General features: G+C 39.9%; 1 protein-coding gene across 1 annotated transcript in view; it reads right to left on the bottom strand.

Moving 5' to 3' along the window:
- Nucleotides 1–23,548, bottom strand: part of LOC124009469 (paired mesoderm homeobox protein 1-like) — a 28,334-nt gene extending 4,786 nt beyond the window's left edge. Inside the window, exon 1 of the mRNA XM_046321280.1 lies at nucleotides 22,421–23,548. Coding sequence (XP_046177236.1) covers nucleotides 22,421–22,667 — 247 coding nt within the window. The 5' untranslated portion in view covers nucleotides 22,668–23,548. The remainder of the gene's footprint in view (nucleotides 1–22,420) is intronic.
- Between the last annotated feature and the right edge of the window lie 1,230 nt (nucleotides 23,549–24,778).

Genomic DNA, 24,778 nt, shown 5'->3' with positions numbered 1-24,778 from the left:
TGTCTTAGGTCTCTCTTTATTTAGTGTTGTCTTAGGTCTCTCTTTATGTAGTGTTGTGGTGTCTTAGGTCTCTCTTTATGTAGTGTTGTGGTGTCTTAGGTCTCTCTTTATGTAGTGTTGTGTTGTCTCAGGTCTCTCTTTATGTAGTGTTGTTGTCTTAGGTCTCTCTTTATGTAGTGTTGTGGTGTCTTAGGTCTCTCTTTATGTAGTGTTGTCTTAGGTCTCTCTTTATGTAGTGTTGTGGTGTCTTAGGTCTCTCTTTATGTAGTGTTGTGGTGTCTTAGGTCTCTCTTTATGTAGTCTTGTGTTGTCTCAGGTCTCTCTTTATGTAGTGTTGTCTTAGGTCTCTCTTTATGTAGTGTTGTGGTGTCTTAGGTCTCTCTTTATGTAGTGTTGTGGTGTCTTAGGTCTCTCTTTATGTAGTGTTGTGGTGTCTTAGGTCTCTCTTTATGTAGTCTTGTGTTGTCTCAGGTCTCTCTTTATGTAGTGTTGTCTTAGGTCTCTCTTTATGTAGTGTTGTGGTGTCTTAGGTCTCTCTTTATGTAGTGTTGTCTTAGGTCTCTCTTTATGTAGTGTTGTCTTAGGTCTCTCTTTATGTAGTGTTGTCTTAGGTCTCTCTTTATGTAGTGTTGTGTTGTCTTAGGTCTCTCTTTATGTAGTGTTGTGTTGTCTTAGGTCTCTCTTTATGTAGTGTTGTCTTAGGTCTCTCTTTATGTAGTGTTGTGGTGTCTTAGGTCTCTCTTTATGTAGTGTTGTGGTGTCTTAGGTCTCTCTTTATGTAGTGTTGTCTTAGGTCTCTCTTTATGTAGTGTTGTGGTGTCTTAGGTCTCTCTTTATGTAGTGTTGTCTTAGGTCTCTCTTTATGTAGTGTTGTCTTAGGTCTCTCTTTATGTAGTGTTGTCTTAGGTCTCTCTTTATGTAGTGTTGTGTTGTCTTAGGTCTCTCTTTATGTAGTGTTGTGTTGTCTTAGGTCTCTCTTTATGTAGTGTTGTGGTGTCTTAGGTCTCTCTTTATGTAGTGTTGTCTTAGGTCTCTCTTTATGTAGTGTTGTGGTGTCTTAGGTCTCTCTTTATGTAGTGTTGTCTTAGGTCTCTCTTTATGTAGTGTTGTCTTAGGTCTCTCTTTATGTAGTGTTGTCTTAGGTCTCTCTTTATGTAGTGTTGTGTTGTCTTAGGTCTCTCTTTATGTAGTGTTGTGTTGTCTTAGGTCTCTCTTTATGTAGTGTTGTCTTAGGTCTCTCTTTATGTAGTGTTGTGGTGTCTTAGGTCTCTCTTTATGTAGTGTTGTGGTGTCTTAGGTCTCTCTTTATGTAGTGTTGTCTTAGGTCTCTCTTTATGTAGTGTTGTCTTAGGTCTCTCTTTATGTAGTGTTGTCTTAGGTCTCTCTTTATGTAGTGTTGTGTTGTCTTAGGTCTCTCTTTATGTAGTGTTGTGTTGTCTTAGGTCTCTCTTTATTTAGTGTTGTCTTAGGTCTCTCTTTATGTAGTGTTGTGTTGTCTCTCTTTATGTAGTGTTGTGGTGTCTTAGGTCTCTCTTTATGTAGTGTTGTCTTAGGTCTCTCTTTATGTAGTGTTGTTGTCTTAGGTCTCTCTTTATGTAGTGTTGTGTTGTCTCTCTTTATGTAGTGTTGTGGTGTATTAGGTCTCTCTTTATGTAGTGTTGTGGTGTCTTAGGTCTCTCTTTATGTAGTGTTGTGTTGTCTTAGGTCTCTCTTTATGTAGTGTTGTGGTGTCTTAGGTCTCTCTTTATGTAGTGTTGTCTTAGGTCTCTCTTTATGTAGTGTTGTGTTGTCTTAGGTCTCTCTTTATGTAGTGTTGTGGTGTCTTAGGTCTCTCTTTATGTAGTGTTGTTGTCTTAGGTCTCTCTTTATGTAGTGTTGTGTTGTCTTAGGTCTCTCTTTATGTAGTGTTGTGGTGTCTTAGGTCTCTCTTTATGTAGTGTTGTTGTCTTAGGTCTCTCTTTATGTAGTGTTGTGTTGTCTTAGGTCTCTCTTTATGTAGTGTTGTGGTGTCTTAGGTCTCTCTTTATGTAGTGTTGTGTTGTCTCAGGTCTCTCTTTATGTAGTGTTGTTGTCTTAGGTCTCTCTTTATGTAGTGTTGTGGTGTCTTAGGTCTCTCTTTATGTAGTGTTGTCTTAGGTCTCTCTTTATGTAGTGTTGTGGTGTCTTAGGTCTCTCTTTATGTAGTGTTGTGGTGTCTTAGGTCTCTCTTTATGTAGTCTTGTGTTGTCTCAGGTCTCTCTTTATGTAGTGTTGTCTTAGGTCTCTCTTTATGTAGTGTTGTGGTGTCTTAGGTCTCTCTTTATGTAGTGTTGTGGTGTCTTAGGTCTCTCTTTATGTAGTGTTGTGGTGTCTTAGGTCTCTCTTTATGTAGTCTTGTGTTGTCTCAGGTCTCTCTTTATGTAGTGTTGTCTTAGGTCTCTCTTTATGTAGTGTTGTGGTGTCTTAGGTCTCTCTTTATGTAGTGTTGTCTTAGGTCTCTCTTTATGTAGTGTTGTCTTAGGTCTCTCTTTATGTAGTGTTGTCTTAGGTCTCTCTTTATGTAGTGTTGTGTTGTCTTAGGTCTCTCTTTATGTAGTGTTGTGTTGTCTTAGGTCTCTCTTTATGTAGTGTTGTCTTAGGTCTCTCTTTATGTAGTGTTGTGGTGTCTTAGGTCTCTCTTTATGTAGTGTTGTGGTGTCTTAGGTCTCTCTTTATGTAGTGTTGTCTTAGGTCTCTCTTTATGTAGTGTTGTGGTGTCTTAGGTCTCTCTTTATGTAGTGTTGTCTTAGGTCTCTCTTTATGTAGTGTTGTCTTAGGTCTCTCTTTATGTAGTGTTGTCTTAGGTCTCTCTTTATGTAGTGTTGTGTTGTCTTAGGTCTCTCTTTATGTAGTGTTGTGTTGTCTTAGGTCTCTCTTTATGTAGTGTTGTGGTGTCTTAGGTCTCTCTTTATGTAGTGTTGTCTTAGGTCTCTCTTTATGTAGTGTTGTGGTGTCTTAGGTCTCTCTTTATGTAGTGTTGTCTTAGGTCTCTCTTTATGTAGTGTTGTCTTAGGTCTCTCTTTATGTAGTGTTGTCTTAGGTCTCTCTTTATGTAGTGTTGTGTTGTCTTAGGTCTCTCTTTATGTAGTGTTGTGTTGTCTTAGGTCTCTCTTTATGTAGTGTTGTCTTAGGTCTCTCTTTATGTAGTGTTGTGGTGTCTTAGGTCTCTCTTTATGTAGTGTTGTGGTGTCTTAGGTCTCTCTTTATGTAGTGTTGTCTTAGGTCTCTCTTTATGTAGTGTTGTCTTAGGTCTCTCTTTATGTAGTGTTGTCTTAGGTCTCTCTTTATGTAGTGTTGTGTTGTCTTAGGTCTCTCTTTATGTAGTGTTGTGTTGTCTTAGGTCTCTCTTTATTTAGTGTTGTCTTAGGTCTCTCTTTATGTAGTGTTGTGTTGTCTCTCTTTATGTAGTGTTGTGGTGTCTTAGGTCTCTCTTTATGTAGTGTTGTCTTAGGTCTCTCTTTATGTAGTGTTGTTGTCTTAGGTCTCTCTTTATGTAGTGTTGTGTTGTCTCTCTTTATGTAGTGTTGTGGTGTATTAGGTCTCTCTTTATGTAGTGTTGTGGTGTCTTAGGTCTCTCTTTATGTAGTGTTGTGTTGTCTTAGGTCTCTCTTTATGTAGTGTTGTGGTGTCTTAGGTCTCTCTTTATGTAGTGTTGTCTTAGGTCTCTCTTTATGTAGTGTTGTGTTGTCTTAGGTCTCTCTTTATTTAGTGTTGTGGTGTCTTAGGTCTCTCTTTATGTAGTGTTGTTGTCTTAGGTCTCTCTTTATGTAGTGTTGTGTTGTCTTAGGTCTCTCTTTATGTAGTGTTGTGGTGTCTTAGGTCTCTCTTTATGTAGTGTTGTGGTGTCTTAGGTCTCTCTTTATGTAGTGTTGTGTTGTCTTAGGTCTCTCTTTATGTAGTGTTGTGTTGTCTTAGGTCTCTCTTTATGTAGTGTTGTGGTGTCTTAGGTCTCTCTTTATGTAGTGTTGTCTTAGGTCTCTCTTTATGTAGTGTTGTGTTGTCTTAGGTCTCTCTTTATGTAGTGTTGTGGTGTCTTAGGTCTCTCTTTATGTAGTGTTGTCTTAGGTCTCTCTTTATGTAGTGGTGTCTTAGGTCTCTCTTTATTTAGTGTTGTCTTAGGTCTCTCTTTATGTAGTGTTGTGGTGTCTTAGGTCTCTCTTTATGTATTGTTGTGGTGTCTTAGGTCTCTCTTTATGTAGTGTTGTGGTGTATTAGGTCTCTCTTTATTTAGTGTTGTCTTAGGTCTCTCTTTATGTAGTGTTGTGGTGTCTTAGGTCTCTCTTTATGTAGTGTTGTGGTGTCTTAGGTCTCTCTTTATTTAGTGTTGTCTTAGGTCTCTCTTTATGTAGTGTTGTGGTGTCTTAGGTCTCTCTTTATGTAGTGTTGTGGTGTCTTAGGTCTCTCTTTATGTAGTGTTGTGTTGTCTCAGGTCTCTCTTTATGTAGTGTTGTTGTCTTAGGTCTCTCTTTATGTAGTGTTGTGGTGTCTTAGGTCTCTCTTTATGTAGTGTTGTCTTAGGTCTCTCTTTATGTAGTGTTGTGGTGTCTTAGGTCTCTCTTTATGTAGTGTTGTGGTGTCTTAGGTCTCTCTTTATGTAGTCTTGTGTTGTCTCAGGTCTCTCTTTATGTTGTGGTGTCTTAGGTCTCTCTTTATGTAGTGTTGTGGTGTATTAGGTCTCTCTTTATTTAGTGTTGTCTTAGGTCTCTCTTTATGTAGTGTTGTGGTGTCTTAGGTCTCTCTTTATGTAGTGTTGTGGTGTCTTAGGTCTCTCTTTATTTAGTGTTGTCTTAGGTCTCTCTTTATGTAGTGTTGTGGTGTCTTAGGTCTCTCTTTATGTAGTGTTGTGGTGTCTTAGGTCTCTCTTTATGTAGTGTTGTGTTGTCTCAGGTCTCTCTTTATGTAGTGTTGTTGTCTTAGGTCTCTCTTTATGTAGTGTTGTGGTGTCTTAGGTCTCTCTTTATGTAGTGTTGTCTTAGGTCTCTCTTTATGTAGTGTTGTGGTGTCTTAGGTCTCTCTTTATGTAGTGTTGTGGTGTCTTAGGTCTCTCTTTATGTAGTCTTGTGTTGTCTCAGGTCTCTCTTTATGTAGTGTTGTCTTAGGTCTCTCTTTATGTAGTGTTGTGGTGTCTTAGGTCTCTCTTTATGTAGTGTTGTGGTGTCTTAGGTCTCTCTTTATGTAGTGTTGTGGTGTCTTAGGTCTCTCTTTATGTAGTCTTGTGTTGTCTCAGGTCTCTCTTTATGTAGTGTTGTCTTAGGTCTCTCTTTATGTAGTGTTGTGGTGTCTTAGGTCTCTCTTTATGTAGTGTTGTCTTAGGTCTCTCTTTATGTAGTGTTGTCTTAGGTCTCTCTTTATGTAGTGTTGTCTTAGGTCTCTCTTTATGTAGTGTTGTGTTGTCTTAGGTCTCTCTTTATGTAGTGTTGTGTTGTCTTAGGTCTCTCTTTATGTAGTGTTGTCTTAGGTCTCTCTTTATGTAGTGTTGTGGTGTCTTAGGTCTCTCTTTATGTAGTGTTGTCTTAGGTCTCTCTTTATGTAGTGTTGTGGTGTCTTAGGTCTCTCTTTATGTAGTGTTGTCTTAGGTCTCTCTTTATGTAGTGTTGTCTTAGGTCTCTCTTTATGTAGTGTTGTGTTGTCTTATGTCTCTCTTTATTTAGTGTTGTCTTAGGTCTCTCTTTATGTAGTGTTGTGTTGTCTCTCTTTATGTAGTGTTGTGGTGTCTTAGGTCTCTCTTTATGTAGTGTTGTCTTAGGTCTCTCTTTATGTAGTGTTGTTGTCTTAGGTCTCTCTTTATGTAGTGTTGTGTTGTCTCTCTTTATGTAGTGTTGTGGTGTCTTAGGTCTCTCTTTATGTAGTGTTGTGGTGTCTTAGGTCTCTCTTTATGTAGTGTTGTGTTGTCTTAGGTCTCTCTTTATGTAGTGTTGTGGTGTCTTAGGTCTCTCTTTATGTAGTGTTGTCTTAGGTCTCTCTTTATGTAGTGTTGTGTTGTCTTAGGTCTCTCTTTATGTAGTGTTGTGGTGTCTTAGGTCTCTCTTTATGTAGTGTTGTTGTCTTAGGTCTCTCTTTATGTAGTGTTGTGTTGTCTTAGGTCTCTCTTTATGTAGTGTTGTGGTGTCTTAGGTCTCTCTTTATGTAGTGTTGTGGTGTCTTAGGTCTCTCTTTATGTAGTGTTGTGTTGTCTTAGGTCTCTCTTTATTTAGTGTTGTGTTGTCTTAGGTCTCTCTTTATGTAGTGTTGTGTTGTCTTAGGTCTCTCTTTATGTAGTGTTGTTGTCTTAGGTCTCTCTTTATGTAGTGTTGTGGTGTCTTAGGTCTCTCTTTATGTAGTGTTGTGGTGTCTTAGGTCTCTCTTTATGTAGTGTTGTGTTGTCTTAGGTCTCTCTTTATGTAGTGTTGTGTTGTCTTAGGTCTCTCTTTATGTAGTGTTGTGTTGTCTTTAGGTCTCTCTTTATGTAGTGTTGTTGTCTTAGGTCTCTCTTTATGTAGTGTTGTGGTGTCTTAGGTCTCTCTTTATGTAGTGTTGTGGTGTCTTAGGTCTCTCTTTATGTAGTGTTGTGTTGTCTCTCTTTATGTAGTGTTGTGGTGTCTTAGGTCTCTCTTTATGTCGTGTTGTGGTGTCTTAGGTCTCTCTTTATGTAGTGTTGTGGTGTCTTAGGTCTCTCTTTATGTAGTGTTGTGTTGTCTTAGGTCTCTCTTTATGTAGTGTTGTTGTCTTAGGTCTCTCTTTATGTAGTGTTGTGGTGTCTTAGGTCTCTCTTTATTTAGTGTTGTGTTGTCTCTCTTTATGTAGTGTTGTGGTGTCTTAGGTCTCTCTTTATTTAGTGTTGTGTTGTCTCTCTTTATGTAGTGTTGTGGTGTCTTAGGTCTCTCTTTATTTAGTGTTGTGTTGTCTCTCTTTATGTAGTGTTGTGGTGTCTTAGGTCTCTCTTTATGTAGTGTTGTGGTGTCTTAGGTCTCTCTTTATGTAGTGTTGTGGTGTCTTAGGTCTCTCTTTATGTAGTGTTGTGGTGTCTTAGGTCTCTCTTTATGTAGTGTTGTGGTGTCTTAGGTCTCTCTTTATGTAGTGTTGTGTTGTCTCTCTTTATGTAGTGTTGTGGTGTCTTAGGTCTCTCTTTATGTAGTGTTGTGGTGTCTTAGGTCTCTCTTTATGTAGTTTTGTGGTGTCTTAGGTCTCTCTTTATGTAGTGTTGTGTTGTCTCTCTTTATGTAGTGTTGTGGTGTCTTAGGTCTCTCTTTATGTAGTGTTGTGGTGTCTTAGGTCTCTCTTTATGTAGTGTTGTGGTGTCTTAGGTCTCTCTTTATGTAGTGTTGTGGTGTCTTAGGTCTCTCTTTATGTAGTGTTGTGGTGTCTCTCTTTATGTAGTGTTGTGGTGTCTTAGGTCTCTCTTTATGTAGTGTTGTGGTGTCTTAGGTCTCTCTTTATGTAGTGTTGTGGTGTCTTAGGTCTCTCTTTATGTAGTGTTGTGGTGTCTTAGGTCTCTCTTTATGTAGTGTTGTGGTGTCTTAGGTCTCTCTTTATGTAGTGTTGTGTTGTCTTAGGTCTCTCTTTATGTAGTGTTGTGTTGTCTTAGGTCTCTCTTTATGTAGTGTTGTGGTGTCTTAGATCTCTCTTTATGTAGTGTTGTGGTGTCTTAGGTCTCTCTTTATGTAGTGTTGTGGTGTCTTAGGTCTCTCTTTATGTAGTGTTGTGTTGTCTCTCTTTATGTAGTGTTGTGGTGTCTTAGGTCTCTCTTTATGTAGTGTTGTGGTGTCTTAGGTCTCTCTTTATGTAGTGTTGTGGTGTCTTAGGTCTCTCTTTATGTAGTGTTGTGGTGTCTCTCTTTATGTAGTGTTGTGGTGTCTTAGGTCTCTCTTTATGTAGTGTTGTGGTGTCTTAGGTCTCTCTTTATGTAGTGTTGTGGTGTCTTAGGCCTCTCTTTATGTAGTGTTGTGGTGTCTTAGGTCTCTCTTTATGTAGTGTTGTGGTGTCTTAGGTCTCTCTTTATGTAGTGTTGTGGTGTCTTAGGTCTCTCTTTATGTAGTGTTGTGGTGTCTTAGGTCTCTCTTTATGTAGTGTTGTGGTGTCTTAGGTCTCTCTTTATGTAGTGTTGTGGTGTCTCTCTTTATGTAGTGTTGTGGTGTCTTAGGTCTCTCTTTATGTAGTGTTGTGTTGTCTTAGGTCTCTCTTTATGTAGTGTTGTGGTGTCTTAGGTCTCTCTTTATTTAGTGTTGTGTTGTCTCTCTTTATGTAGTGTTGTGGTGTCTTAGGTCTCTCTTTATTTAGTGTTGTGTTGTCTCTCTTTATGTAGTGTTGTGGTGTCTTAGGTCTCTCTTTATTTAGTGTTGTGTTGTCTCTCTTTATGTAGTGTTGTGGTGTCTTAGGTCTCTCTTTATGTAGTGTTGTGGTGTCTTAGGTCTCTCTTTATGTAGTGTTGTGGTGTCTTAGGTCTCTCTTTATGTAGTGTTGTGGTGTCTTAGGTCTCTCTTTATGTAGTGTTGTGGTGTCTTAGGTCTCTCTTTATGTAGTGTTGTGTTGTCTCTCTTTATGTAGTGTTGTGGTGTCTTAGGTCTCTCTTTATGTAGTGTTGTGGTGTCTTAGGTCTCTCTTTATGTAGTTTTGTGGTGTCTTAGGTCTCTCTTTATGTAGTGTTGTGTTGTCTCTCTTTATGTAGTGTTGTGGTGTCTTAGGTCTCTCTTTATGTAGTGTTGTGGTGTCTTAGGTCTCTCTTTATGTAGTGTTGTGGTGTCTTAGGTCTCTCTTTATGTAGTGTTGTGGTGTCTTAGGTCTCTCTTTATGTAGTGTTGTGGTGTCTCTCTTTATGTAGTGTTGTGGTGTCTTAGGTCTCTCTTTATGTAGTGTTGTGGTGTCTTAGGTCTCTCTTTATGTAGTGTTGTGGTGTCTTAGGTCTCTCTTTATGTAGTGTTGTGGTGTCTTAGGTCTCTCTTTATGTAGTGTTGTGGTGTCTTAGATCTCTCTTTATGTAGTGTTGTGGTGTCTTAGGTCTCTCTTTATGTAGTGTTGTGGTGTCTTAGGTCTCTCTTTATGTAGTGTTGTGTTGTCTCTCTTTATGTAGTGTTGTGGTGTCTTAGGTCTCTCTTTATGTAGTGTTGTGGTGTCTTAGGTCTCTCTTTATGTAGTGTTGTGGTGTCTTAGGTCTCTCTTTATGTAGTGTTGTGGTGTCTCTCTTTATGTAGTGTTGTGGTGTCTTAGGTCTCTCTTTATGTAGTGTTGTGGTGTCTTAGGTCTCTCTTTATGTAGTGTTGTGGTGTCTTAGGCCTCTCTTTATGTAGTGTTGTGGTGTCTTAGGTCTCTCTTTATGTAGTGTTGTGGTGTCTTAGGTCTCTCTTTATGTAGTGTTGTGGTGTCTTAGGTCTCTCTTTATGTAGTGTTGTGGTGTCTTAGGTCTCTCTTTATGTAGTGTTGTGGTGTCTTAGGTCTCTCTTTATGTAGTGTTGTGGTGTCTCTCTTTATGTAGTGTTGTGGTGTCTTAGGTCTCTCTTTATGTAGTGTTGTGTTGTCTTAGGTCTCTCTTTATGTAGTGTTGTGGTGTCTTAGGTCTCTCTTTATGTAGTGTTGTGGTGTCTTAGGTCTCTCTTTATGTAGTGTTGTGGTGTCTCTCTTTATGTAGTGTTGTGGTGTCTTAGGTCTCTCTTTATGTAGTGTTGTGGTGTCTTAGGTCTCTCTTTATGTAGTGTTGTGGTGTCTTAGGTCTCTCTTTATGTAGTGTTGTGGTGTCTTAGGTCTCTCTTTATGTAGTGTTGTGGTGTCTTAGGTCTCTCTTTATGTAGTGTTGTGGTGTCTTAGGTCTCTCTTTATTTAGTGTTGTCTTAGGTCTCTCTTTATGTAGTGTTGTGGTGTCTTAGGTCTCTCTTTATGTAGTGTTGTGGTGTCTTAGGTCTCTCTTTATTTAGTGTTGTCTTAGGTCTCTCTTTATGTAGTGTTGTGGTGTCTTAGGTCTCTCTTTATGTAGTGTTGTGGTGTCTTAGGTCTCTCTTTATGTAGTGTTGTGTTGTCTCAGGTCTCTCTTTATGTAGTGTTGTTGTCTTAGGTCTCTGTTTATGTAGTGTTGTGGTGTCTTAGGTCTCTCTTTATGTAGTGTTGTCTTAGGTCTCTCTTTATGTAGTGTTGTGGTGTCTTAGGTCTCTCTTTATGTAGTGTTGTCTTAGGTCTCTCTTTATGTAGTGTTGTCTTAGGTCTCTCTTTATGTAGTGTTGTCTTAGGTCTCTCTTTATGTAGTGTTGTGTTGTCTTAGGTCTCTCTTTATGTAGTGTTGTCTTAGGTCTCTCTTTATGTAGTGTTGTGGTGTCTTAGGTCTCTCTTTATGTAGTGTTGTGGTGTCTTAGGTCTCTCTTTATGTAGTGTTGTCTTAGGTCTCTCTTTATGTAGTGTTGTGCTGTCTTAGGTCTCTCTTTATGTAGTGTTGTCTTAGGTCTCTCTTTATGTAGTGTTGTCTTAGGTCTCTCTTTATGTAGTGTTGTCTTAGGTCTCTCTTTATGTAGTGTTGTGTTGTCTTAGGTCTCTCTTTATGTAGTGTTGTGTTGTCTTAGGTCTCTCTTTATGTAGTGTTGTGGTGTCTTAGGTCTCTCTTTATGTAGTGTTGTGGTGTCTTAGGTCTCTCTTTATGTAGTGTTGTCTTAGGTCTCTCTTTATGTAGTGTTGTGGTGTCTTAGGTCTCTCTTTATGTAGTGTTGTCTTAGGTCTCTCTTTATGTAGTGTTGTCTTAGGTCTCTCTTTATGTAGTGTTGTCTTAGGTCTCTCTTTATGTAGTGTTGTGTTGTCTTAGGTCTCTCTTTATGTAGTGTTGTGTTGTCTTAGGTCTCTCTTTATTTAGTGTTGTCTTAGGTCTCTCTTTATGTAGTGTTGTGTTGTCTCTCTTTATGTAGTGTTGTGGTGTCTTAGGTCTCTCTTTATGTAGTGTTGTCTTAGGTCTCTCTTTATGTAGTGTTGTTGTCTTAGGTCTCTCTTTATGTAGTGTTGTGTTGTCTCTCTTTATGTAGTGTTGTGGTGTCTTAGGTCTCTCTTTATGTAGTGTTGTTGTCTTAGGTCTCTCTTTATGTAGTGTTGTGTTGTCTTAGGTCTCTCTTTATGTAGTGTTGTGGTGTCTTAGGTCTCTCTTTATGTAGTGTTGTCTTAGGTCTCTCTTTATGTAGTGTTGTGTTGTCTTAGGTCTCTCTTTATGTAGTGTTGTGGTGTCTTAGGTCTCTCTTTATGTAGTGTTGTTGTCTTAGGTCTCTCTTTATGTAGTGTTGTGTTGTCTTAGGTCTCTCTTTATGTAGTGTTGTGGTGTCTTAGGTCTCTCTTTATGTAGTGTTGTGGTGTCTTAGGTCTCTCTTTATGTAGTGTTGTGTTGTCTTAGGTCTCTCTTTATTTAGTGTTGTGTTGTCTTAGGTCTCTCTTTATGTAGTGTTGTGTTGTCTTAGGTCTCTCTTTATGTAGTGTTGTTGTCTTAGGTCTCTCTTTATGTAGTGTTGTGGTGTCTTAGGTCTCTCTTTATGTAGTGTTGTGGTGTCTTAGGTCTCTCTTTATGTAGTGTTGTGTTGTCTTAGGTCTCTCTTTATGTAGTGTTGTGTTGTCTTAGGTCTCTCTTTATGTAGTGTTGTGTTGTCTTTAGGTCTCTCTTTATGTAGTGTTGTTGTCTTAGGTCTCTCTTTATGTAGTGTTGTGGTGTCTTAGGTCTCTCTTTATGTAGTGTTGTGGTGTCTTAGGTCTCTCTTTATGTAGTGTTGTGTTGTCTCTCTTTATGTAGTGGTGTGGTGTCTTAGGTCTCTCTTTATGTAGTGTTGTGGTGTCTTAGGTCTCTCTTTATGTAGTGTTGTGGTGTCTCTCTTTATGTAGTGTTGTGGTGTCTTAGGTCTCTCTTTATGTAGTGTTGTGTTGTCTTAGGTCTCTCTTTATGTAGTGTTGTGGTGTCTTAGGTCTCTCTTTATGTAGTGTTGTGGTGTCTTAGGTCTCTCTTTATGTAGTGTTGTGGTGTCTCTCTTTATGTAGTGTTGTGGTGTCTTAGGTCTCTCTTTATGTAGTGTTGTGGTGTCTTAGGTCTCTCTTTATGTAGTGTTGTGGTGTCTTAGGTCTCTCTTTATGTAGTGTTGTGGTGTCTTAGGTCTCTCTTTATGTAGTGTTGTGGTGTCTTAGGTCTCTCTTTATGTAGTGTTGTGGTGTCTTAGGTCTCTCTTTATTTAGTGTTGTCTTAGGTCTCTCTTTATGTAGTGTTGTGGTGTCTTAGGTCTCTCTTTATGTAGTGTTGTGGTGTCTTAGGTCTCTCTTTATTTAGTGTTGTCTTAGGTCTCTCTTTATGTAGTGTTGTGGTGTCTTAGGTCTCTCTTTATGTAGTGTTGTGGTGTCTTAGGTCTCTCTTTATGTAGTGTTGTGTTGTCTCAGGTCTCTCTTTATGTAGTGTTGTTGTCTTAGGTCTCTGTTTATGTAGTGTTGTGGTGTCTTAGGTCTCTCTTTATGTAGTGTTGTCTTAGGTCTCTCTTTATGTAGTGTTGTGGTGTCTTAGGTCTCTCTTTATGTAGTGTTGTCTTAGGTCTCTCTTTATGTAGTGTTGTCTTAGGTCTCTCTTTATGTAGTGTTGTCTTAGGTCTCTCTTTATGTAGTGTTGTGTTGTCTTAGGTCTCTCTTTATGTAGTGTTGTCTTAGGTCTCTCTTTATGTAGTGTTGTGGTGTCTTAGGTCTCTCTTTATGTAGTGTTGTGGTGTCTTAGGTCTCTCTTTATGTAGTGTTGTCTTAGGTCTCTCTTTATGTAGTGTTGTGGTGTCTTAGGTCTCTCTTTATGTAGTGTTGTCTTAGGTCTCTCTTTATGTAGTGTTGTCTTAGGTCTCTCTTTATGTAGTGTTGTCTTAGGTCTCTCTTTATGTAGTGTTGTGTTGTCTTAGGTCTCTCTTTATGTAGTGTTGTGTTGTCTTAGGTCTCTCTTTATGTAGTGTTGTGGTGTCTTAGGTCTCTCTTTATGTAGTGTTGTGGTGTCTTAGGTCTCTCTTTATGTAGTGTTGTCTTAGGTCTCTCTTTATGTAGTGTTGTGGTGTCTTAGGTCTCTCTTTATGTAGTGTTGTCTTAGGTCTCTCTTTATGTAGTGTTGTCTTAGGTCTCTCTTTATGTAGTGTTGTCTTAGGTCTCTCTTTATGTAGTGTTGTGTTGTCTTAGGTCTCTCTTTATGTAGTGTTGTGTTGTCTTAGGTCTCTCTTTATTTAGTGTTGTCTTAGGTCTCTCTTTATGTAGTGTTGTGTTGTCTCTCTTTATGTAGTGTTGTGGTGTCTTAGGTCTCTCTTTATGTAGTGTTGTCTTAGGTCTCTCTTTATGTAGTGTTGTTGTCTTAGGTCTCTCTTTATGTAGTGTTGTGTTGTCTCTCTTTATGTAGTGTTGTGGTGTCTTAGGTCTCTCTTTATGTAGTGTTGTTGTCTTAGGTCTCTCTTTATGTAGTGTTGTGTTGTCTTAGGTCTCTCTTTATGTAGTGTTGTGGTGTCTTAGGTCTCTCTTTATGTAGTGTTGTCTTAGGTCTCTCTTTATGTAGTGTTGTGTTGTCTTAGGTCTCTCTTTATGTAGTGTTGTGGTGTCTTAGGTCTCTCTTTATGTAGTGTTGTTGTCTTAGGTCTCTCTTTATGTAGTGTTGTGTTGTCTTAGGTCTCTCTTTATGTAGTGTTGTGGTGTCTTAGGTCTCTCTTTATGTAGTGTTGTGGTGTCTTAGGTCTCTCTTTATGTAGTGTTGTGTTGTCTTAGGTCTCTCTTTATTTAGTGTTGTGTTGTCTTAGGTCTCTCTTTATGTAGTGTTGTGTTGTCTTAGGTCTCTCTTTATGTAGTGTTGTTGTCTTAGGTCTCTCTTTATGTAGTGTTGTGGTGTCTTAGGTCTCTCTTTATGTAGTGTTGTGGTGTCTTAGGTCTCTCTTTATGTAGTGTTGTGTTGTCTTAGGTCTCTCTTTATGTAGTGTTGTGTTGTCTTAGGTCTCTCTTTATGTAGTGTTGTGTTGTCTTTAGGTCTCTCTTTATGTAGTGTTGTTGTCTTAGGTCTCTCTTTATGTAGTGTTGTGGTGTCTTAGGTCTCTCTTTATGTAGTGTTGTGGTGTCTTAGGTCTCTCTTTATGTAGTGTTGTGTTGTCTCTCTTTATGTAGTGGTGTGGTGTCTTAGGTCTCTCTTTATGTAGTGTTGTGGTGTCTTAGGTCTCTCTTTATGTAGTGTTGTGGTGTCTTAGGTCTCTCTTTATGTAGTGTTGTGGTGTCTTAGGTCTCTCTTTATGTAGTGTTGTGGTGTCTTAGGTCTCTCTTTATGTAGTGTTGTGTTGTCTTAGGTCTCTCTTTATGTAGTGTTGTTGTCTTAGGTCTCTCTTTATGTAGTGTTGTGGTGTCTTAGGTCTCTCTTTATTTAGTGTTGTGTTGTCTCTCTTTATGTAGTGTTGTGGTGTCTTAGGTCTCTCTTTATTTAGTGTTGTGTTGTCTCTCTTTATGTAGTGTTGTGGTGTCTTAGGTCTCTCTTTATTTAGTGTTGTGTTGTCTCTCTTTATGTAGTGTTGTGGTGTCTTAGGTCTCTCTTTATGTAGTGTTGTGGTGTCTTAGGTCTCTCTTTATGTAGTGTTGTGGTGTCTTAGGTCTCTCTTTATGTAGTGTTGTGGTGTCTTAGGTCTCTCTTTATGTAGTGTTGTGTTGTCTTAGGTCTCTCTTTATGTAGTGTTGTGGTGTCTTAGGTCTCTCTTTATGTAGTGTTGTGTTGTCTCTCTTTATGTAGTGTTGTGGTGTCTTAGGTCTCTCTTTATGTAGTGTTGTGGTGTCTTAGGTCTCTCTTTATGTAGTGTTGTGGTGTCTTAGGTCTCTCTTTATGTAGTGTTGTGTTGTCTCTCTTTATGTAGTGTTGTGGTGTCTTAGGTCTCTCTTTATGTAGTGTTGTGGTGTCTTAGGTCTCTCTTTATGTAGTGTTGTGGTGTCTTAGGTCTCTCTTTATGTAGTGTTGTGGTGTCTTAGGTCTCTCTTTATGTAGTGTTGTGGTGTCTCTCTTTATGTAGTGTTGTGGTGTCTTAGGTCTCTCTTTATGTAGTGTTGTGGTGTCTTAGGTCTCTCTTTATGTAGTGTTGTGGTGTCTTAGGTCTCTCTTTATGTAGTGTTGTGGTGTCTTAGGTCTCTCTTTATGTAGTGTTGTGGTGTCTTAGGTCTCTCTTTATGTAGTTTTGTGGTGTCTTAGGTCTCTCTTTATGTAGTGTTGTGGTGTCTTAGGTCTCTCTTTATGTAGTGTTGTGGTGTCTTAGGTCTCTCTTTATGTAGTGTTGTGTTGTCTTAGGTCTCTCTTTATGTAGTGTTGTGTTGTCTTAGGTCTCTCTTTATGTAGTGTTGTGGTGTCTTAGGTCTCTCTTTATGTAGTGTTGTGGTGTCTTAGGTCTCTCTTTATGTAGTGTTGTGGTGTCTTAGGTCTCTCTTTATGTAGTGTTGTGTTGTCTCTCTTTATGTAGTGTTGTGGTGTCTTAGGTCTCTCTTTATGTAGTGTTGTGGTGTCTTAGGTCTCTCTTTATGTAGTGTTGTGGTGTCTTAGGTCTCTCTTTATGTAGTGTTGTGGTGTCTCTCTTTATGTAGTGTTGTGGTGTCTTAGGTCTCTCTTTATGTAGTGTTGTGGTGTCTTAGGCCTCTCTTTATGTAGTGTTGTGGTGTCTTAGGTCTCTCTTTATTTAGTGTTGTGTTGTCTCTCTTTATGTAGTGTTGTGGTGTCTTAGGTCTCTCTTTATGTAGTGTTGTGGTGTCTTAGGTCTCTCTTTATGTAGTGTTGTGGTGTCTTAGGTCTCTCTTTATGTAGTGTTGTGGTGTCTTAGGTCTCTCTTTATGTAGTGTTGTGGTGTCTTAGGTCTCTCTTTATGTAGTGTTGTGGTGTCTTAGGTCTCTCTTTATGTAGTGTTGTGGTGTCTTAGGTCTCTCTTTATGTAGTGTTGTGGTGTCTCTCTTTATGTAGTGTTGTGGTGTCTTAGGTCTCTCTTTATGTAGTGTTGTGGTGTCTTAGGTCTCTCTTTATGTAGTGTTGTGGTGTCTTAGGTCTCTCTTTATGTAGTGTTGTGGTGTCTTAGGTCTCTCTTTATGTAGTGTTGTGGTGTCTTAGGTCTCTCTTTATGTAGTGTTGTGGTGTCTCTCTTGTCGTAATGTGTGTTTTGTCCTATATTTTTATTTCATTTATTTAGTAATTTAAATCCCAGGCCCCCGTCCCCGCAGGAGGCCTTTTGCCTTTTGGTAGGCCGTCATTGTAAATAAGAAACGTGTCCTTAACTGACTAGTTAAAGGTTCAATAAAACATGTAAATAAATAGAGATTTTAAATAATCAGCCTCATTCATCCAGTCGGCCTCTGAAGAAACACTCACATGATTCATTTAAGAGGCCTGTCAACATTCATTTCTGACCGACGGAAACAAACATAGAGCTGCATGTTTGCACTAGATTGCGTCCAGAATTGACTCCTGTAAGAGCTCATTTATAGCCTGCTTTAGAGTTACAAGGGCTAACTTTTTTTTTAGGTTTGCATTGATTATTGGTGTTTACTAAAAGAATATGCTACTTTTTGAGGCATTAATTTAGGAATATAAAATAAAATAAAAATGAAAACCCTCACCTTCATAAATGGTTTTATTATACATTTTTAAGCTCACACATTTTAAAATGGATTCCACTTTATTTTTGTTGGTCTAAAATATAGGCCTAGAATATACTCCTCTGTGTCTTTATGAGACAATGGGATTCTCACATTTATTACAGTACTCACTAAAGCTTCATTGTCGGCCTACACGTGTAGTGAGAAGTCTGTTGATGTCAGAAACATAACACATTTCATGTGTGACACAGAATTAGGCCAAGCCTGGTTCCTGAAACGTAAGCCTAAAAAGCATTCTTTCTAAAAAAAAAGCCGGCATAACAGATGAACTTTACACGGTTGTCTTTGTTTAAAGAAAACTACTTATTTTCTGCAAATGATGTTTTCTACAAGTAAAGACCAACAATTGAGGGCGACACGGCAACAGACCTACTGCAGGCTGATGACGTCATAATAACAGGTATTAGCTTCTGTGGTCGTTCCACTGGTATACGTATGAGTACACCGAGGTCCGAACCTCCTAAAAGATTAAATGACAACTCAGTCAGGAGTCGCAATTTACTGTTGACAGTTGGAGTAGTTAAATACGCAGGGTGCAATTCAGAAACTTGGTTGTGCATCAGCAGTTTTTCTATCGTTATATGTCCTTCCCTGACAATCACTCAATTATCATATCTACATGTACATACCACCTCCATCAGCCTGACTAACAGTGTCTGTATATAGCCTCTCTACATGTACATACCACCTCAATCAGCCTGACTAAACAGTGTCTGTATATAGCCTCTCTACATGTACATACCACCTCCATCAGCCTGACTAACAGTGTCTGTATATAGCCTCTCTACATGTACATACCACCTCAATCAGCCTGACTAAACAGTGTCTGTATATAGCCTCTCTACATGTACATACTACCTCCATCAGCCTGACTAACAGTGTCTGTATATAGCCTCTCTACATGTACATACCACCTCAATCAGCCTGACTAACAGTGTCTGTATATAGCCTCTCTACATGTACATACTACCTCCATCAGCCTGACTAAACAGTGTCTGTATATAGCCTCTCTACATGTACATACCACCTCAATCAGCCTGACTAACAGTGTCTGTATATAGCCTCTCTACATGTACATACCACCTCAATCAGCCTGACTAAACAGTGTCTGTATATAGCCTATCTACTGTATATAGCCTCTCTACTGTATATAGCCTCTCTACATGTACATACCACCTCAATCAGCCTGACTAAACAGTGTCTGTATATAACCTCTCTACATGTACATACCACCTCAATCAGCCTGACTAAACAGTGTCTGTATATAGCCTCTCTACTGTATATAGCCTCTCTACTGTATATAGCCTCTCTACTGTATATAGCCTCTCTACATGTACATACTACCTCAATCAGCCTGACTAAACAGTGTCTGTATATAGCCTCTCTACTGTATATAGCCTCTCTACATGTACATACTACCTCAATCAGCCTGACTAAACAGTGTCTGTATATAGCCTCTCTACTGTATATAGCCTCTCTACTGTATATAGCCTCTCTACTGTATATAGCCTCTCTACATGTACATACTACCTCAATCAGCCTGACTAAACAGTGTCTGTATATAGCCTCTCTACTGTATATAGCCTCTCTACTGTATATAGCCTCTCTACTGTATATAGCCTCTCTACATGTACATACTACCTCAATCAGCCTGACTAACAGGTGTCTGTATATAGCGCCTCTACTGTATATAGCCTCTCTACATGTACATACCACCTCAATCAGCCTGACTAAACAGTGTCTGTATATAGCCTCTCTACTGTATATAGCCCTTCTACTGTATATAGCCTCTCTAATGTATATAGCCTCTCTACTGTATATAGCCTCTCTAATGTATATAGCCTCTCTACTGTATATAGCCTCTCTACTGTATATAGCCTCTCTAATGTATATAACCTCTCTACTGTATATAACCTCTCTACTGTATGTAGCCTCTCTACTGTATGTAGCCTCTCTACTGTATATAGCCTCTCTACTGTATATAGCCTCTACTGTATTAGCCTCTCTACTGTATATAGCCTCTCTACTGTATATAGCCTCTCTAGTGTATATAGCCTCTCTACTGTATATAGCCTCTACTATATATAGCCTCTACTGTATATAGCCTCTCTAGTGTATATAGTCTCTCTACTGTATATAACCTCTCTACTGTATATAGCCTCTCTACTGTATATAGCCTCTCTACTGTATATAACCTCTCTACTGTATATAGCCTCTCTACTGTATATAGCCTCTACTGTATATAGCCTCTCTACTGTATATATTCTCTCTACTGTATATAGCCTCTACTGTATATAGCCTCTACTGTATATAGCCTCTCTACTGTATATAACCTCTCTACTGTATATAGCCTCTACTGTATATAGCCTCTCTACTGTATATAGCCTATCTACTGTATATAGCCTCTCTACTGTATATAGCCTATCTACTGTATATAGCCTATCTACTGTATATAGCCTCTCTACTGTATATAGCCTCTCTACTGTATATAGCCTCTACTGTATATAGCCTCTCTACTGTATATAGCCTCTACTGTATATAGCCTCTCTACTGTATATAGCCTCTACTGTATATAGCCTCTCTACTGTATATAGCCTCTCTACTGTATATAGCCTCTCTACTGTATATAGCCTCTCTACTGTATATAACCTCTCTACTGTATATAGCCTGTCTTTTTACTGTTGTTTTATTTCTTTACCTACCTATTGTTCACTTAACACCCTTTTTGCACTATTGGTTAGAGCCTGTAAGCAAGCATTTCACAGTTGTATTCAGCTCACGTGACAAATAAACTTTGACTTGATTTGATTAGCCCATGTCAGGAAAACGATATAATTGATTCGGTAAATTAGTCTAGTTAGTCTATCTAAACTTGTAATCAAGGCCTAATTATTGACCAGGCATGAAGGGCACGTGCCCAGGGGCCCACACCTCCAGGGGGCCCACTTTGATTCTGTTAGTCACTCTCACTCAGATATCATATGTGTTTGTCGTGGCTAATTGTATAGCTAATAGGCTATGTGTTGTAGCGGCTAATTGGATAGCTAATAGGCTATGTGTTTGTAGTGGCTAATTGAATAACTAATAGGCTATGTGTTGTAGCGGCTAATTGGATAGCTAATAGGCTATGTGTTTGTAATGGCTAATTGAATAACTAGGCTATGTGTTGTAGCGGCTAATTGGATAGCTAATAGGCTATGTGTTTGTAGTGGCTAATTGAATAACTAATAGGCTATGTGTTGTAGCGGCTAATTGGATAGCTAATAGGCTATGTGTTGTAGCGGCTAATTGGATAGCTAATAGGCTATGTGTTGTAGCGGCTAATTGGATAGCTAATAGGCTATGTGTTGTAGCGGCTAATTGTATAGATAATGTGTTGTAGATCCACCGAGCTACAGCAACCAAGGTGATAATGGCTGGGGTCATTTTGCCTTGTTTTTGTTGTTCTCCAGATATAATTTTAGAGTTTTAAAATGGTATAGAAATGCAGATTTGCTCTGAAGCACCCCAACTTTTATTGGTGTGGAATTTTCATTGTTGGACATAAAAGTCTAAGTCTTTCTAGAAAGAATCAGCTCCCAGCTGAATCTAGTTGATGATCCCTGGTATATATAGCATAGCCACTGGGGAAGTAGTTTGGACAAATGTTTTTTGGTCAGCGCTGGCACAGCAGACTGCTATATCAGTCCACTAATACAGTACGATTAAAGGCCCAGGCCACTAATACAGTACGATTCAAGACCCAGTCCATAGGTACAGTACCAGTCAAAAGTTTGGACACACCTAGTCATTCAAGGGTTTTTCTTTATTAAAAAAAACTATTTTCTATATTGTAGTAACCAAAAAACTGTTAAACAAATTAAAATATATTTTAGATTCTTCAAAGTAGCCACCCTTTGCCTTGATGACAGCTTTGCACACTCTTTGCATTCTCATAACCAGCTTCACCTAGAATGCTTTTCCAACAGTCTTGAAGGAGTTCCCACATATGCTGAGCACTTGTTGGCTGCTTTTCCATCACTCTGCGGTCCAACTCATCCCAAACCATCTCAATTGGGTTGAGGTTGGGTGATTGTGGAGGCCAGGTCATCTGATGCATCACTCCATCACTCCTTCTTGGTCAAATAGTCCGTACACAGCCTGGAGGTCTGTTGGGTCACTGTCCTGTTGAAAAACAAATGATAGTCCTACTTAATGCAAACCAGATGGGATGGCGTATCGCTGCAGAATGCTGTGGTAGCCATGCTGGTTAAGTGTGCCTTGAATTCTTTTGGAACCAAAATCTAAAATGTGGACTCATCAGTCCAAAGGACATATTTCCACCGGTCTAATGCCCATTGCTCATGTTTCATGGCCCAAGCAAGTCTCTTCTTATTATTGGTGTCCTTTAGTATTGTTTTTTTGCAGCAATTTGACCATGAAGGCCTGATTCACGCAGTCTCCTTTGAACAGCTGATGTTGAGATGTGTCTGTTACTTGAACTCTGTGAAGCATTTATTTGGGCAGCAGTTTCTGAGGCAGGTAACTCTAATGAACTTCCTTTCCTGTGGCGGTCCTCATGAGAGCCAGTTTCATCATAGCGCTTGATGGTTTTTCAGCATTGACTGACCTGGACTGTTGTTTGTCGTTGTTTATTTGAGCTGTTCTTGCCATAATATGGACTTGGTATTTTACCAAACAGAGCTATCTTCTGTATACCATCGCTACTGATTGGCTCAAAAGCATTAAGAAGAAGATAAATTTCACATATTACATTTTAACAAGGCACACCTGTTAATTGAAATTCATTCCAGGTGACTACATGAGGCTGGTTGAGAGAATGCCAAGAGTGTGCAAAGCTGTTATCAAGGCAAAGGGTGGCTCATTTGAAGAATCTTAAAAATAAAATATATTTGGATTTGTTTAACATGTTTTCGGTTACTACATGATTCCATATGTGCTATTTTATAGTTTTGATGTCTTCACTATTATTCTACAATGTAGAAAATCATTTAAAAAATAGAGAAAACCCCTTGAATGAGTCGATGTGTCCAAACTTTGGACTGGTACTGTATAGAGATATATTTTTTACATATATATATATTTTTTTTTTATCCAGGGGGATTTTATCACCCTCAGCACCCCTATTTCCCGAAGCTATTGTATAGAGGCTCTATAAAAAAAAGGTTGTGATTGAGCAATCTAAAGGAGTATAGAGGCTCTATAAAAAAGGTTGTGATTGAGCAATCTAAAGGAGTATAGAGGCTCTATAAAAAAGGTTGTGATTGAGCAATCTAAAGGAGTATAGAGGCTCTATAAAAAAGGTTGTGATTGAGCAATCTAAAGGAGTATAGAGGCTCTATAAAAAAGGTTGTGATTGAGCAATCTAAAGGAGTATAGAGGCTCTATAAAAAAGGTTGTGATTGAGCAATCTAAAGGAGTATAGAGGCTCTATAAAAAAGGTTGTGATTGAGCAATCTAAAGGAGTATAGAGGCTCTATAAAAAAGGTTGTGATTGAGCAATCTAAAGGAGTATAGAGGCTCTATAAAAAAAAAAAAAAGCACATGTTCGTTGTGCGCTATGAGTAGCTTTATGCGCCTCCATCCCTTTCCAAGTTATACAGGAAAGGTTATGAAAGCATGAAGAACGCATGAACGCATGAACGCATGAAGAACGCAAGAACGCATGAAGAACGCATGAACGCATGAAGAAAACATTGGTGTTAGTTCACGGACGTGTGTTCACTAACGTGACACTTTTCTCTATCTGATATCACAGCGTATTACAGTTATTCTACACTGGAGGAAGGCCACACCATTCCCCTTTCTACTAACTTACTCTCCTGCTGCGTCGTATCGCTGCCGCTGGTCAGCCCCGGGGATTCCACCACGCTCCTTCCCGCATCCCCGGCGCTCTCATTGGCCTGAACCCCTACCATCTCCCGCACCTCCTCCAGATTCAACAGGTGGCTGACAGAGAAGTTTTTCTTGGCCTGCAGTGTTTCCAGTTTGGCTGATATCGGGCTCTCCAGGCGGCTCGTCAGTGAGTCTTGTCTGTCCATTACATGCGCATAGCCAGAAGTCATGACGCTGACTCAATACAGACGTCAAAACACCGATTAGCGTATAACAAACCTACTTAGCTAATTTATACTCGACGCACAGAAAAATATCAAGAATAACTCCAAACCCATAACAGCGCTGGTTTCAACTCAAGACAGGGCTCGTTTTGTATGAATTTACAGATCCAAATCACTCCACTTTAAGCAAGATGTATGGTATGCCCCTCACCTCGTCAAATAAAACCCCGAAACATATACAACACGACAACATTTGGCTTCTTCTTGGATATTCCCCGGATTTTTAAACACAAAGAGTAGTAGGCTATAGCAAGTTTTTCCTAGCCTGTGAGTCCAGACCGCGGTATGACTTTGAGCTGGGCTAAACGTTTCTCCTCTCCTTGCCTGAGTCCAGACCGCGGTATGACTTTGAGCTGGGCTAAACGTTTCTCCTCTCCTTGCCTGAGTCCAGACCGCGGTATGACTTTGAGCTGGGCTAAACGTTTCTCCTCTCCTTGCCTGAGTCCAGACCGCGGTATGACTTTGAGCTGGGCTAAACGTTTCTCCTCTCCTCGCCTGAATCCAGACCGCGGTATGACTATGAGCTGGGCTAAACGTTTCTCCTCTCCTCGCCTGAATCCAGACCGCGGTATGACTATGAGCTGGGGTAAAAAGGAACGATGAGGTCTCACATTCGTGCGTTTTGAGTAAAATATATCGCTCAACGCCCAGGACCCTGCGAGGCGGAGCGAGCCTCTGGTAACGGGAAGGGAACAGGCCGAAGTGAGTTTCACGCACAGGGCGGCTGAGAGGGGGAAATAAAGCACAATTTGAAGACCCTGGGGTAAACTGATCGCCCAAAATCGGAGTCTGCAATTACGTGGCAATGCTTTCTGCGCTGACTCTGACAGTCCGTGTCCTCGTGTGTGAAGCACCCCACCCCCTTCCGCAATGCACACCATCACACAAAAAAAGCGCTGATTAACCGACTTGCGTTTTGGCAGTTGGAAATTGGGATTTTGATAATTGATGTCTATGCCTCTCAGTGTTGTCATTGCAGCCAAACTAATACACTGTATTCTGCCACATGGTAATACTTATAATGTATTTATGGCGGATAATATCTTTGAATAGAGCATTGTTTTGAATAGGTATGCCCACACAACATATTTCCCATGGCTGATTTACATGCACGCGCAATGATATGGTGCTACAACATGTCTGCAGTATATCAGTTGGAGGTTGTCATTTGAAAAGAAGCACCCTGTGTCTCTGCATAGCGGGGACCCCACATCGCCAACAAACAAAAAAAATGATAGCCTATACATGTGGTACATTTATATCTCTGACTGCACAGGCTGGGTCTGCAGTCACAAGCAAACTACACAGAGGAAACTGGCTTTTGAAACTGTAACTGTTGCGTGTGTTGTTCGCCTGGTCAGAGAGAGCAAGAGAAACAGGGAGAGAGAGAAACAGGGAGAGAGGGGTCCCGTATGGTGGAATGGCATCCATTGGTCTGTTCTGATCTCCAAGCTGCCTGCCTGGCCCAGCCAAACCATTTTAGCCCCGGGTCAGAGAGAGAGAGAGGACGAGGGGGGTCCCGTATGGTGGAATGGCATCCATTGGTCTGTTCTGATCTCCAAGCTGCCTGCCTGGCCCAGCCAACCCATCTCAGCCCCGGGTCAGAGAGAGAGAGGACGAGGGGGGTCCCGTATGGTCTAATGACATCAATGGGCCTGTTCTGATCTCCAAGCTGCCTGCCTGGCCCAGCCAACCCATCTCAGCCCCGGGCCCCCTGCCCCCCTCATCTGGCAAAAGAACCCTTGATGCCATCAAAGGGCTGCAGATTGAATCCAGATGTGCGCTCGGTGCCTCTCTGCCGCGTTCTTTCCATGGATGTAATTAAAGCACAGCGTCAGGATTGGGCAGTCTAGTCTTCCTCATTAGTTCTCTACTCCTCATCTCTCCTCCTTTCGTTTCTTCTCTTTATCCCTGCGTGAAGCCAGATTGCTCTGTTCATGCAGCCAGTGTTCTCGTCTATAAATCAGAGTGGACCAAATTTTGTCAACATGTGTTGCGAAGGAGAAAGGGTTTTTCTCGTGTTTTTTTCCCCTTCTATTGAGGTTCATTACAAGCCG

The sequence above is a fragment of the Oncorhynchus gorbuscha genome, linkage group LG22 (assembly GCF_021184085.1).
Source record: "Oncorhynchus gorbuscha isolate QuinsamMale2020 ecotype Even-year linkage group LG22, OgorEven_v1.0, whole genome shotgun sequence".
NCBI classification, from domain to species: domain Eukaryota; kingdom Metazoa; phylum Chordata; class Actinopteri; order Salmoniformes; family Salmonidae; genus Oncorhynchus; species Oncorhynchus gorbuscha.
Note: the sequence above shows the minus strand (reverse complement) of the source record. Positions and strands in the feature narration are given on the sequence as shown.